Raw genomic sequence first — 11,951 nt, forward strand, 5'->3', positions numbered from 1 at the left:
CCCCGGAGTGGTTTTTCTCTTAATTGAGTTTCCACTTCGTCAACAAAAATCTGTGTGTCTTTTACTTTCCGCTGTGCTTAATTTTTGTTGACACTTGTTGCACACACTTTATTTTTAGAAGTCAATTTCGATTTTCATATATGATATGATATGATATGATAATGAAAAGTTTTTAATTTTAGATTTTTTGAAAAAATTCTCACCGCTTCATGCTACACCCATGATCTTTTCATTAAAGCACAATAAATTTATTAAAATAATGATAAAACCGGTTCAACATTTAAAGTTCACCGATTTTTTACTTAAAAGACCGGTTCAGTGTTTAAAAATGATGGGTTCATGCCATGTGTCACAATTATAGACTAACTCTAAGTTATATATATATATATATATATATATATATATATATATATATATATATATATATATATATATATATATATATATATATATATATATATATATATGATAAGGAAAAGTTTTAAATTTTAGATTTTTTTTTAAAATTCTCGGCACTTAATGCTACACCCATGATATTTTTATTAAAATACAATAAATTTATTAAAATAATGATAAAACCAGTTCAATTTTTAAAATTCACCGATTTTTTTACTTAAAAGACCGGTTCAGTGTTTAAAAATGATGGGTTCATGCCACGTGTCACAATTCTAGGCCAACTCTAAGTTAGAACTCGGCTTATATATATATATATATATATATATATATATATATATATATATATATGAATATATGATATGATATGATAAGGAAAAGTTTTTATATTAGATTTTTAAAAAAATTCTCACCACTTAATGCTACACCCATGATCTTTTCATTAAAGCACAATAAATTTATTAAAATAATAACAAAACTGGTATAACCTTTAAAATTCATCGGTTTTTTACTTAAAAGACCAGTTTACTGTTTAAAAATGATGGGTTCACGCCACGTGTCACAATTTTAGGCTAACTCTAAGTTAGAACTTGGCTTATATATATATATATATGATTATGATAAGATCGAGTTATATACTAGTAGAGGAGTTTGAAGGATAAGCAAGTTATCCTTTCGAGTTGTATTTTCATTCTAATTCTTTTTATAAGCTTATAAAAGAGCTTCCTAATTAAGTTAATTTAATTAATAAAAAGAAGATGAGAAGTACAATTTTCTCAAGCGTTTGTTGTTTGATTAGAGGCCTAGGATTCAATATTGAGTTACGTACCTTACTACTCTAAAACTCCCTTAATTACTATTCTTTTTTTATTTTTTTTTTATCCCCCTAATTTCCTATTTCATTTCCATAATACGTCCATCACATTTAATTTGCAGTTACGCCAACATGTAATATAAAATATAATTATATATATTAGAACACATCATGATCGAGTTTAAATCCTTTTATCTTTAACAACAAGAAAAAGCTAGTATGATAAGAAACGCTAAACAGATACCAATGTTGGGAAAGTATTGCATGCCATCACAAAGTGTAACCTATCACCAAACATAATATTTAGTAACTAACAGTACTAACCAACCAAAAAAACAAAAAAGGAAATAAAATAAAAACAAGTAACGTTAATGCATCCCCTCCACATTTATTTATCTACGCTCATAAACTTGGGATGGATCAACAGCTACCTGAACCACTGATCTTAGCTCATCCCAGTTTCCATTTGTAAACAAATCATCTGCACTCGGGCTCCATAAACTTGAGTAAGACGATGGAAATGGAGCTTGAGCTGCAGAGTTCAATAAGTTTCTTTGGTCAACTTGTTGGATGAACGGTTTGCTTTCATTTTGTTGGATGACTGAGTCTTCAAAGCTTATGTAATTCTCTGATTCCAAACTGCATGTTTTAGAACTTGAATCACTTGGATTCAGTTTGCTGGCGGTTTCTTTCCAATTGGGTGCATACTTTCTATAGGATGGGACTCGTTTGAATATTCGACATAGTGTCCAAACTTCCTGCAAATTAACCGCACGTTAAGAGAAATATTTATATTAGTTTTTCTGGTTGCTTAGAAACTGGATTATAACAATTAAAATAATTGTAAATATTTGAATTTTATGTTCTTGGCAACCAAATAGCACTTTGATGTAAGATTAAAAATTTGACTAAGCACACAACATTTGAGGCCCTAAGACATTTCAAACCAAAACATGTTATAACATTCTTACTATTTATATTTCATTCCAAATAAATCTACATAGTACGTAGATCAAGCTATTTTTCAATTCGAAGTATGTTTTAACAATTTGTGACATATGAAGATGTATTTGGTTTTTTATTTCATTTAAAAAAATTTAAGATCTTTAAATGATGAAGATTTGGAAATCACTGTCTTAAATTTCATAAAATATGGTATATATTCTAGATTTGTTTTCAGAATTAAAATTAAAGCACTAAAAGTGTTCTACAAATAGAAACTAATACTCCAATTGAAGTACCTATTAATTATTCAAAAAGTTTAAAGCTTATCCAAATGCTTGTATCATTAATAAAATATTAATTAAGATTGATGAGAGAAATCTTACAGCTTCTTGAGCAATGTTTGCATCCGGTGGAAGGCGAAACTCATGCATCATCCAATCAGTTTTTGTTCCTTTACCTGCACTTCCACAGTAGTAGACTAAGGACTTCTTGAGGCCGATGCTTTGATGAGGTTCTTGGACTGAATATATTGGCTTGTCAATGCCTGTGGCTTTCCAAAATCCAGACCCTGTGACTCTGTTAGGTCTTACGCTGTTCCTATACTTCCTCCCTCTTATGCAGAAGAAATACCACTCCTTGTCCCCCACGGTGCTGACTTCTTCATTGTTAACAGATAGAGATAAATGAGAGGCAAGTCAATAATATTGGTTAAATTATCACTTATCCCAAAAGTTTAAACTAATATAGAAGAATCGATTTAATCATTTAATTAATATTCTAATACTCTTTCATGTATGTGTTCAAACTCTCTCCTAATAAGTAAGATCCGACACTTGTAATATTTAATTGAAATGAGAGGCTAATTAGGGAGACAAGATTTGAAGTCAGGACATTTACTTTAATATCATATAAAATCACTAATTATATATCTCAAAAGCTTCAGTTTATAAGAAATGATGAATTTAATAATTTAATAAATATTCTAACAAAGATATACGTACAATATTCTAGGAAACAAGACAAACGAGCTGACCTAACACTTCTAATTAAGATTATGCCTATTATCTTTCTTAAATTCATTTTTGGATTAGACAATGCAATACTCATAGTCTGTTATTTGTTTTTGTTTTGGCCGGTTGCCAAGAACAACAAGCAGCAAAGAAAACATGGAATTTAATTTTATGGCGCACAGTACTTCCAGAAAAAAGATAGATCGATCCACGATTCCACTTGATGAGAAATATTTTGTTTTATTGTCTTACAAATCTATTGTCTATCACCAAACAAGAGATATGCAAATCGATCTACTATTGAATTTATAAATGTGAGTTTTATAAATTTAATTACAGATTTGCAAAAATAATATACAAGAAAAAGACACCAAACACACCTCCATGTTAATATACTAAAATGAGTACGAAGAACATAACGACAGTGTCACAGGGTTGTGGTCCCAGAAGCTTGCTTTTCGTTAACCTTTATTGTGGTTGGAAGCTACTTTTTTTCTTTATTCCTTTAATTTTGAGCTTGTTTGGAAGCTAATTAGTTCAGATGCTGATTCTAGAAAAGAAGCAGGTGGAACTTATCCAAATCATAGTGATTGCATGTATAAGTACTTGATAGGATATATAGGACGCTTGAAAACTAAAAATCTGTGATCAAATCAACTTTTAGTGAAGAGCATGTATATTCTCAACAAGTACTGTTGCCGAAGACCATGCAGTACAACACTGCACCTGAATTCTAAACACAAGTATATCTTTTGAAAGAATAAATGAAAGTAATGGCTGCTCTAATTCTTTCATGATGCATCATACTTTCATGAGTCAGAGACGACAATTATTGTCACTTTGTCAGCAGTAACTTCATTACCTGTCCTGGGGTTTGAATACAACAAAAGTGAAAGCAGATCTTACTTGGAAGATCCCATGGATCGTATTTGTAGATATCAACTTGTTTGATGAGTTCAATTCTGATTGGTTTCTTCTCCACCTTTCGCCGCAAATAAAACCCAATAAGCTCTTCATCTGTTGGATGAAATCGATACCCTGGAAGCATAGCTTCATTATCTTTGTCGTCACTCTTCTCTGAAGAACTCACCTTCGCCAACTCCATCATTTCTCTCTCTCTCTCTCTCTCCCCAGTACTTTCAGCTATGCTTAAATCAAGTGTGTCAAAGTAGAAACTTCTTATATATATATATATATATATATATATATATATATATATAATGCGTACATTAACTTCATCTGGATGGTGGTACGTTGTTTTTGTCAAGTCAAGGATTTCGATTATGAGTCAATAAAGCCAAAAGAGTCTTAGAAGAAGTCTTCCATTTCCTGATATATTCATGACCTAAACAGTCCGTAACTCAAAATACCAACTAATTCTCTTGGACGATTTAAAACCGTCTAGAAACAATCGTCTGGACTTATTTTAGATTTTTTTTTATTTTTTTATTTTTTATTTTTTAAATTTTCGATTTATGAACGGTTTAAAACCGTTCAGAAATCTCTTTTTTTTTTTTTTTTTTGGGTGGTAAAGTAAATACATATTGATCATTCACTTAGATATGGATCTTAAAATAAAGTTTAAACAAAAGGAAGGAAAAAAAGCATGTGACCAGGCCCTTTTGAAAATTTGAAATTTACAAGTTTTTTGTCATAAAAAGAACCATAAAAGTCCACTTTAGTGGGCAACATAATTTGACTTAGATAGGCCAACTTACACTCGCACAGAGAAAAAGTCAATCAAGAAGCTTTCAAAGACATAGACACATATACTGTTTGGTAAGTTGTGGAAAATGGGATGTTTTATTTGAATAGTAGTAATAAATGATTGATGTGATATAGAATTTGAGAATGTTTTATATAAAAGTGAAAAAGTTTTGTTTTGTAGTGAGTTTTTTTATTTGAATAGTAATAAAAAATTATTGATGTGATGTAAAAAGTGTAAAAAAGTTGGAATGTTTTTGATTTGATTTTTTTGGGAGAAGTGAAATGGAAATTGAAATGGGATGGATTGGTTACCAAACAGACCCATTAAAAGCAACGACGAGAGACTATTGACCAATTTTTCCATTTTATCAAAACTAATATTGCATCAAATCAAACTTTTTGCCCTCCTTTGGTGACTAGTTGTCAACTTGGAAAAACAAGTTGACACATGCAACCTGATCACTTACCAATGAAAAGTGTGTCTATATATTTATTCTGTTCTTACTTGACACTACCGATTAATTCACTACAAAAAATTTCGTCATTAGCGGCCAGCAAATTTGGCCGCTAATGATGTTATTTTGGCCGCTATTAATCAATAGCGGCCAAATTGAGTGGCCGCTAATAGTCCGACGCTAAAGACTATTAGCGGCCACATTTTTGACTGGCCGCTAATAATTGTTTTATAGCGGCTAACTTTGTGGCCGCTAAAAATAATTATACCCGCCGCTATTTTTTCTTAACTGACTCCAAGGTGACCGCTAATACTAGACTATTAGCGGCCACATATGTGTGGCCGCTAATAATACTAGACTATTTTAACTATTAGCGGCCACATATATGTGGCCGCTAATAGTCTATTATTAGCGGCCACACATATGTGACCGCTAATAGTCTAGTATTAAGGGCCACATTTGTGGCCGCTAATAGTTAAAATACTTTTAGTATTATTAGCGGCCACACATATGTGGCCGTTAATACTAGACTATTAGCGGCCACATATGTGGCCGCTAATAATACCTGAGTATTTTAACTATTAGCGGCCACAAATGTGGCCGCTAATACTATTAAAAAATAGAAAAAAAAAATTAAAAAAAATTCAAATCCATCCATCCTCAATGCATTAATTAAATCTCTATATGCAACTAATACTATTAAAAAATGAACCACTATAAAGTCGCATCTAATAATGTTTTATTTTTTTTAAAAAAATATATATATATATAATACCAAAAAATTAGTTTTCAATAATTCATTTATCATTAAGACTAATAACCTAGAAGTCAAGTAGGTTAAAAAATTGAAAATTGGTATAAAACTGTCACTATATTGAGGATACCAAGCACATGGCTTCTTTGTTAGATAAATAGAAAAATATGGAAGCTACTTACGAAAATATATAGATCACTTTCTTGCACTAAAATCATCCGTTCCAGGAATATGAATCTGAGTCAAAAAACTCTAATCTTCATGTCAAAAAATATGTATAAACCAAATTATCAAAAGGTACAATATACGCTGCTAATCTAAGTACTCAACTAATAGTAATGACTACGAGGTTAACTAGCACAATCAAGACGAATCTTAGTGGAACAAACAAAGAAATGAAACCTTTTTTTTTTCATTAGTGCTAGAACCAGAAAACAGAGGACTAAGCAAAGGATTAAAAACAGTCATTGTTGGCTAAAGCTGAAAAACAGCTCAATGGCATAGGATGGAGTAAAGGAAAAGCAATTCCCAAAAAGAGGTAATAAACAAGAGCAGTTTAGAGATATAAGACAAAAACATCAAACAAAATATACCAAAATAAGAAAATTGTCATTGAGTTGACAACCTACACAGTCATCATATATTCATATCACAAGTAATAATATAATTGTGAATGCAACAAACCAAAAGTGAGATAGAAGAATAAGTCTCACATTTTCCTCTCCTTCAACCAGACCCCTTTCCAGTCGATTCTCTGTCTTATGAGCATGAAGTTGCTTTAGCATCGCTGACCCTGCACAGTTAAAGGCAGTTTTGATGTAATCACCCATCCCGAATAACCAAGAATCAGATAGTAAGCAATAGCAACTGTCCAACAGAATCTATCAAAAAATAAACTACAAATTGCAGATTGTAAAATTCTGTAATCCAAGCAAGTTATAAGGGAAAATATCACTAAACAGCAGAAGAACTGTCAGCGAAAGTAGTGGTAGAAAATTGTAATTAAGAATGTCCAAAGCGTGTCTAACAGGACAGCAACCTATGCAAGGTTGACACGAATGTTCATTACCCAAATGTAATGCCCTGGGGACCCTATATAAATTAAAAACATTCGGAAGAACTTGTTCTTCTATTCGAGAAGGATATAAGGTTTGTTTTTAAATGTCATAATTTATAATAATTTATCATATCCCAGAGCAGTTTGTAAATGTCAAGATCCAAAGCAGTGGATATGTTCATCCATAGAAAGAGAGATGGTGAGCAATCACAGAACCTATGCATCTGAAATCACACCCAAAAGCAAGAACTTCATAAGATAAAATTCAAGTGGAGTTACATTGATATGATACAAGTCAAGAATCATGCAAAAGCTTAACTACCCATGTGCGCCTACACATGATCATGCACATTCAGTCACATAATGTAAAAGCTTTATGTATATGATTTTACAAATAGAAATTCCATGTGCTTATGTTAAAGTTAAAATGTTAATGCAAGCTTAGAATAAAACTCAAGATTGTCAAACTGACTTCATAATTTACTCTGCAGTCAACTTGTGGTTCAAGTTCAAATAGTTCACAATTAATTGAGGCATTCATAAAAGAAACAAATATGTGAACTCAGCGAGCAGTAATGGGTTAGAAGAAATAAATTTGATGAGAGGTGGCTTGATGTGCTTTAGATGTCAACAGATGAGTTCAATGATGCTGTCTTTACCATTGCATTAGTGGTTAATAAAATATACAGTAAAGCAATACATGAACAAAAGCCTAAGGGACAAAACACCACAACAAAGACATTTGAAGCATTGCTGGATAATCGAACAATATATAATAGCAAGATACCTGCATCTCAAGCTTAAGCGATGTTATCTTTTCTACTGACTGTGAAGACTTCCAATAGAATTTCATGGCAGGATCCAAATCATCACAGCTAAGCAAGAGATGAAAGCCTAATCCCCCAATCTGTAACCACGCACAACCAAGTACATAGTCGAAGTCTAAGCAAAAGAAAAAAAAATGCATAATTATGACAACATACAAAATTGAAAAGGAAATGAAGAACGACTGATTCAGAGTAAAAGTACATAGAAATTACATTACTTTAAACAATATGAAGAACGAGAAGACAGTCAGACCCCCGTTTTGCTAAATGGTAAGGTACCAGAAAAGGTAAATTCACTGCACATTGGTAGCAAAGAAAAGGATTTGCAAATTATTATTATTTTAATGAAGTTTCTGAACTAGCATGTTATCAAGAGTCAGTAATAAATTCAAATTGGTAAGGAAAGAAAGAAAAGTGTCCAGTGAAAAGAACAAACAATAAGAAATTCAAGCTAAAATTACATTTGATCGGAAACCCAGAGACACCATGGTTCTCATACCTTTTATACTTGTCTAGCTTGAAAGGGGGGTTTGAAGAGAAGTTTGCAATATAATTTCCATTTGATTGGGCAACGAAAAAAGGATCAAATGGGTGGCATCTGGCACACGGACAGGTGTAGGCTTCCACATAAACCTGATACAGAGGAAATATGAGGTTTTATTAATAAAAACAACACAACAGATCTGAACATTCATAGAAGAGAATACCATGTGAAACAATTCCTTTTCGCATTGCTAACCAACAGATTCGAGTGTCAGCATCACGTGCACATATCATGCATTTTACCTATATCCACAATGCATTCTCCTAGAAAGACAATTTTAGGTGCTAATTTGAACTATTGCCTTGCTACTTTGATACGTACAGAGATATGAAATGCTTGTACATGGAACTGTATCAATTACACTATCAGTAGGAAAACCTTATTTTGCTGCCTATGCCTGGTGGCCAGGTCATTCTGCCTTGCTGAAGTTACAGGTGAAGGAAAAATCTGAATCGAATGTCTGCATTTAAGACCCAATGAATGCTAACTATCCAAAACTGAGAAATATGTTCCAAAACTATGGACATGTCTAGAGCATGTCAGACAACCTCTTTAGAGGAATCTAGGAGCAGTGTCAGTTCCAACATGGGTGTGAATTCTATTTAAAATGTGTTTGCTAATAGGCTTCCATTTATCCAAACCAGTAATAAATTCAAATTGGTAATCAGTAATCCTCCTACATTAAATCACAATAATGGTAATAAGTGTATGATATTAGAGTAATGCTACACATCATCCCCTTGTTCTCCTTTTGTCCTCTCAAAATTGATGTGGCTCTTAAAATCACCATTAGATCAAAATTCAAGAGTGATATATCAAAAATTTAATGGTGATTTTAAGTGCCACATCAATTTTGGGGGATAAAAGGAGAACAAGGGGATGATGTGTAGCATTACTCCTGATATTAAGATAATTGATGTTATACTATGAACTACACTTATTACCAGCAAGACAACACTTGAAAAATGCAAATGCAATAGAAGAAGTAACCGGTCAAGAAAAAAGATCCACAAATAGAGATTATATAAAATATAGTCATAATGGATATTTTTTGTTCAGGAAATTGTTAGATGAGTTACTAATGTCAAAATGAATACAAAGCATACCTCTCCCTCGACCTCTCTGATCTCCCGCTCTCGATCTCTCAATCTCCCTCTCCCGATATCTCAATCTGAAAAAAAAAAAAAAGGGAAAGAAAAAGAAAGAGAGAAAAGAGGCGGGAGAAAAAACTTTGAAAAATTTTGCCAAAAAAACAGAGGGGGTTGCGCGGGACACGAAAATTTCGTGTCCCGCACACCCCCCAAAACAGAGTCGTTTTGGGAGAAAAGACTCCAGTTGAGTCGTTTTTGCACAAAAAAAAACTCCAATTGAATATAAAAATTAAAAAAACTAAAAACTAAAAAAAAAAAATTAAAAAACTATATTTTTTTTACACCCCACCTATAAAAAGCACAAACACCTCCCCTTTATCTCTCTCTCTAAATTTTCTCACAAAGAGAGAAGACTTTTCTCTCCTAATCTCTCTCTGTAGATTAGGAGAGAAAATAATTAATTCTAATTTTTTAAAATGATTAAATCTTTTTTTTTAAAAAAAAAAAAATTTTGAGTTCATATTTTTATTCCAAGAAAAGATTAAAATAAAAGTAAAATAAAATTTTAATCAACTAAGATTCTTATCAATTTAAAAAATATAATATAAGTACCTTTTCTTTTTTTCTTTTTTTTTTTAATTTTTCTTTGGTTTTTTTGTTATTTTTTAATTTTATTAATTATGAGAACAGGTTTATGTGATTTTTCTTTAATTTTTCACGATCGATAGATCATCCGATCCATCATGATAGATCAATATGATCGATAAATCATTCGATTAATCATGGTAGATCATCTGATCGATCACAACAAATCATCTGATCAATCCGGATAGATCAATAAGATCAATCATGGTAGATCACATGATCAGTCATTATAGATCATTCGATCGATCATGATAAATGATCTGATCGATCATGGTAGATCAAATCATATGATCAATCCGGATAGATCAATAAGATCAATTATGGTAGATCATATGATCAGTCATTATAGATCATCCGATTGATCAATAGGATCGATAGATCATCTGATCGATCATGATAGAACATCTGATCAATCATGATAGATCAATAGGATCAATAAATCATCCGATCGATCATGATAGATCAATAGGATCGATAGATCATCCGATCAATCATGGTAGATCATTCAATCGATCATGGTAGATCATTCAATCGATCATGATAGATCATCCCATCGATCATGATATATCAATAGGATCGATAGATCATCCAATCAATCATAAAAGATCAATAGGATCAATAGATCATCCAATCGACCGTGATAGATCAATAGGATCGATCGATCATTCGGTCAATCATGATCGATCATCTGATCCATCATGATAGATCATTTGATCGATCATGATAGATCAATAGAACCGATAGATCATCTAATCGATCGATAGATCATTCGATCGATCTTGATAGACCAATATGATCGATCGTGATAAAGTTCGACTGATCAGACTTCACACAATGAAGGTTTGATCGATTAATATGACTGATAAACAATCTGATTGACCATAGTGCATTAATTATGAAAACAATTTTTTTTTTTTTAAAAAAAAAAAAAAACAAAAAAACTAGTTCTCTATTAAATTTTTTTTTTTTAAAAAAAAAAAGAAAGAAAAAAGATTTTTTTTTTTTGAAAGAAAAACAAAAAATTAACATTTTTTTAATTTAAAAATAAAAAAACGAAATTTTCGAAAAAAAAATTATTTTTACAAACAAATTAAAGAAAAATATATATTTAAAAAAAAAACAAAACAAAAAAAAAACAAAAACTTGAAAAAATAAAAAAGAAACAAAAAAAAAAAAAAAAAAAAAGTAAAAATATTATTAGCGGCCACATAAGTGGCTGCTAATAATGGATTATTAGCGGCCATATAAAAAAGTGGCTGCTAATAATCAATTATTAGCAGCCATATAAAAAAGTGGCCGCTAATAATCAATTATTAGCGGCCACGTTTTTGGCCGCTAATAGTTTCCCGAAATTTTCCGCAACTCCCCGCGAAGTTATTAGCGGCGACCCAAATTTCGACACTAATATTAATATTTTTGTGTATTAGCGTCTATCTTTATAGACTAATAGGATCGATAGATCATCCGATCGATCGTGATCTATCAATATAATCGATAGATCATTCGACCGATTTTGATAGACCAATAGGATCGATAGATCATCCAATCGATCGTGATCGATCAATAGGACCGATAGATCATCCGATCGATCCTAATCAATAAATATGACCAATAAATCATCCGATCAATCGTGATCAAATAATCTTGATAGACCAATATGATCGATAGATTATTTGATTGATCGTGATAGAGTTCGACTGATCAGACTT

The 11,951-nt window shown here is 31.6% G+C and overlaps 1 protein-coding gene across 3 annotated transcripts; it reads right to left on the reverse strand.

Moving 5' to 3' along the window:
• Positions 1–1,427: 1,427 nt before the first annotated feature.
• Positions 1,428–8,594, reverse strand: LOC133861297 (transcription factor JUNGBRUNNEN 1-like). Of its 3 annotated transcripts, XR_009898993.1 has the most exons (5): positions 8,462–8,594; positions 8,181–8,258; positions 7,923–8,077; positions 6,792–6,871; positions 2,697–2,810 (listed from the first exon to the last, which is right to left on the reverse strand). XR_009898993.1 is itself a non-coding variant. In XM_062297050.1 (3 exons), exons 1-3 carry the CDS (start codon positions 4,268–4,270, stop codon positions 1,600–1,602), a joined length of 843 nt encoding a protein of 280 aa, XP_062153034.1. In that variant the 5' UTR covers positions 4,271–4,306; the 3' UTR covers positions 1,428–1,599. The 3 variants fall into 3 exon arrangements, 1 of the variants encoding a protein (XP_062153034.1); XR_009898992.1 differs by lacking the exon at positions 2,697–2,810 and having other exon boundaries at positions 6,669–6,871; positions 7,923–8,042; XM_062297050.1 differs by lacking the exons at positions 6,792–6,871; positions 7,923–8,077; positions 8,181–8,258; positions 8,462–8,594 and adding exons at positions 1,428–1,965; positions 4,069–4,306 and having other exon boundaries at positions 2,536–2,810.
• Between the last annotated feature and the right edge of the window lie 3,357 nt (positions 8,595–11,951).

The sequence above is a fragment of the Alnus glutinosa genome, chromosome 2 (assembly GCF_958979055.1).
Source record: "Alnus glutinosa chromosome 2, dhAlnGlut1.1, whole genome shotgun sequence".
Taxonomy (NCBI): Eukaryota; Viridiplantae; Streptophyta; class Magnoliopsida; order Fagales; family Betulaceae; genus Alnus; species Alnus glutinosa.

What these genes read in the sequence shown, in the direction of transcription:
- LOC133861297 (XM_062297050.1), bottom strand. Translation starts at nt 4,270, where the DNA reads ATGATGGAGTTGGCGAAGGTGAGTTCTTCAGAGAAGAGTGACGACAAA. An exon ending in CGATCCATGGGATCTTCCAA is followed by an intron (nt 2,811 to 4,068) that starts GTAAGATCTGCT and finishes TTAACAATGAAG; the next exon opens with AAGTCAGCACCGTGGGGGAC. An exon ending in CAAACATTGCTCAAGAAGCT is followed by an intron (nt 1,966 to 2,535) that starts GTAAGATTTCTC and finishes GTTAATTTGCAG; the next exon opens with GAAGTTTGGACACTATGTCG.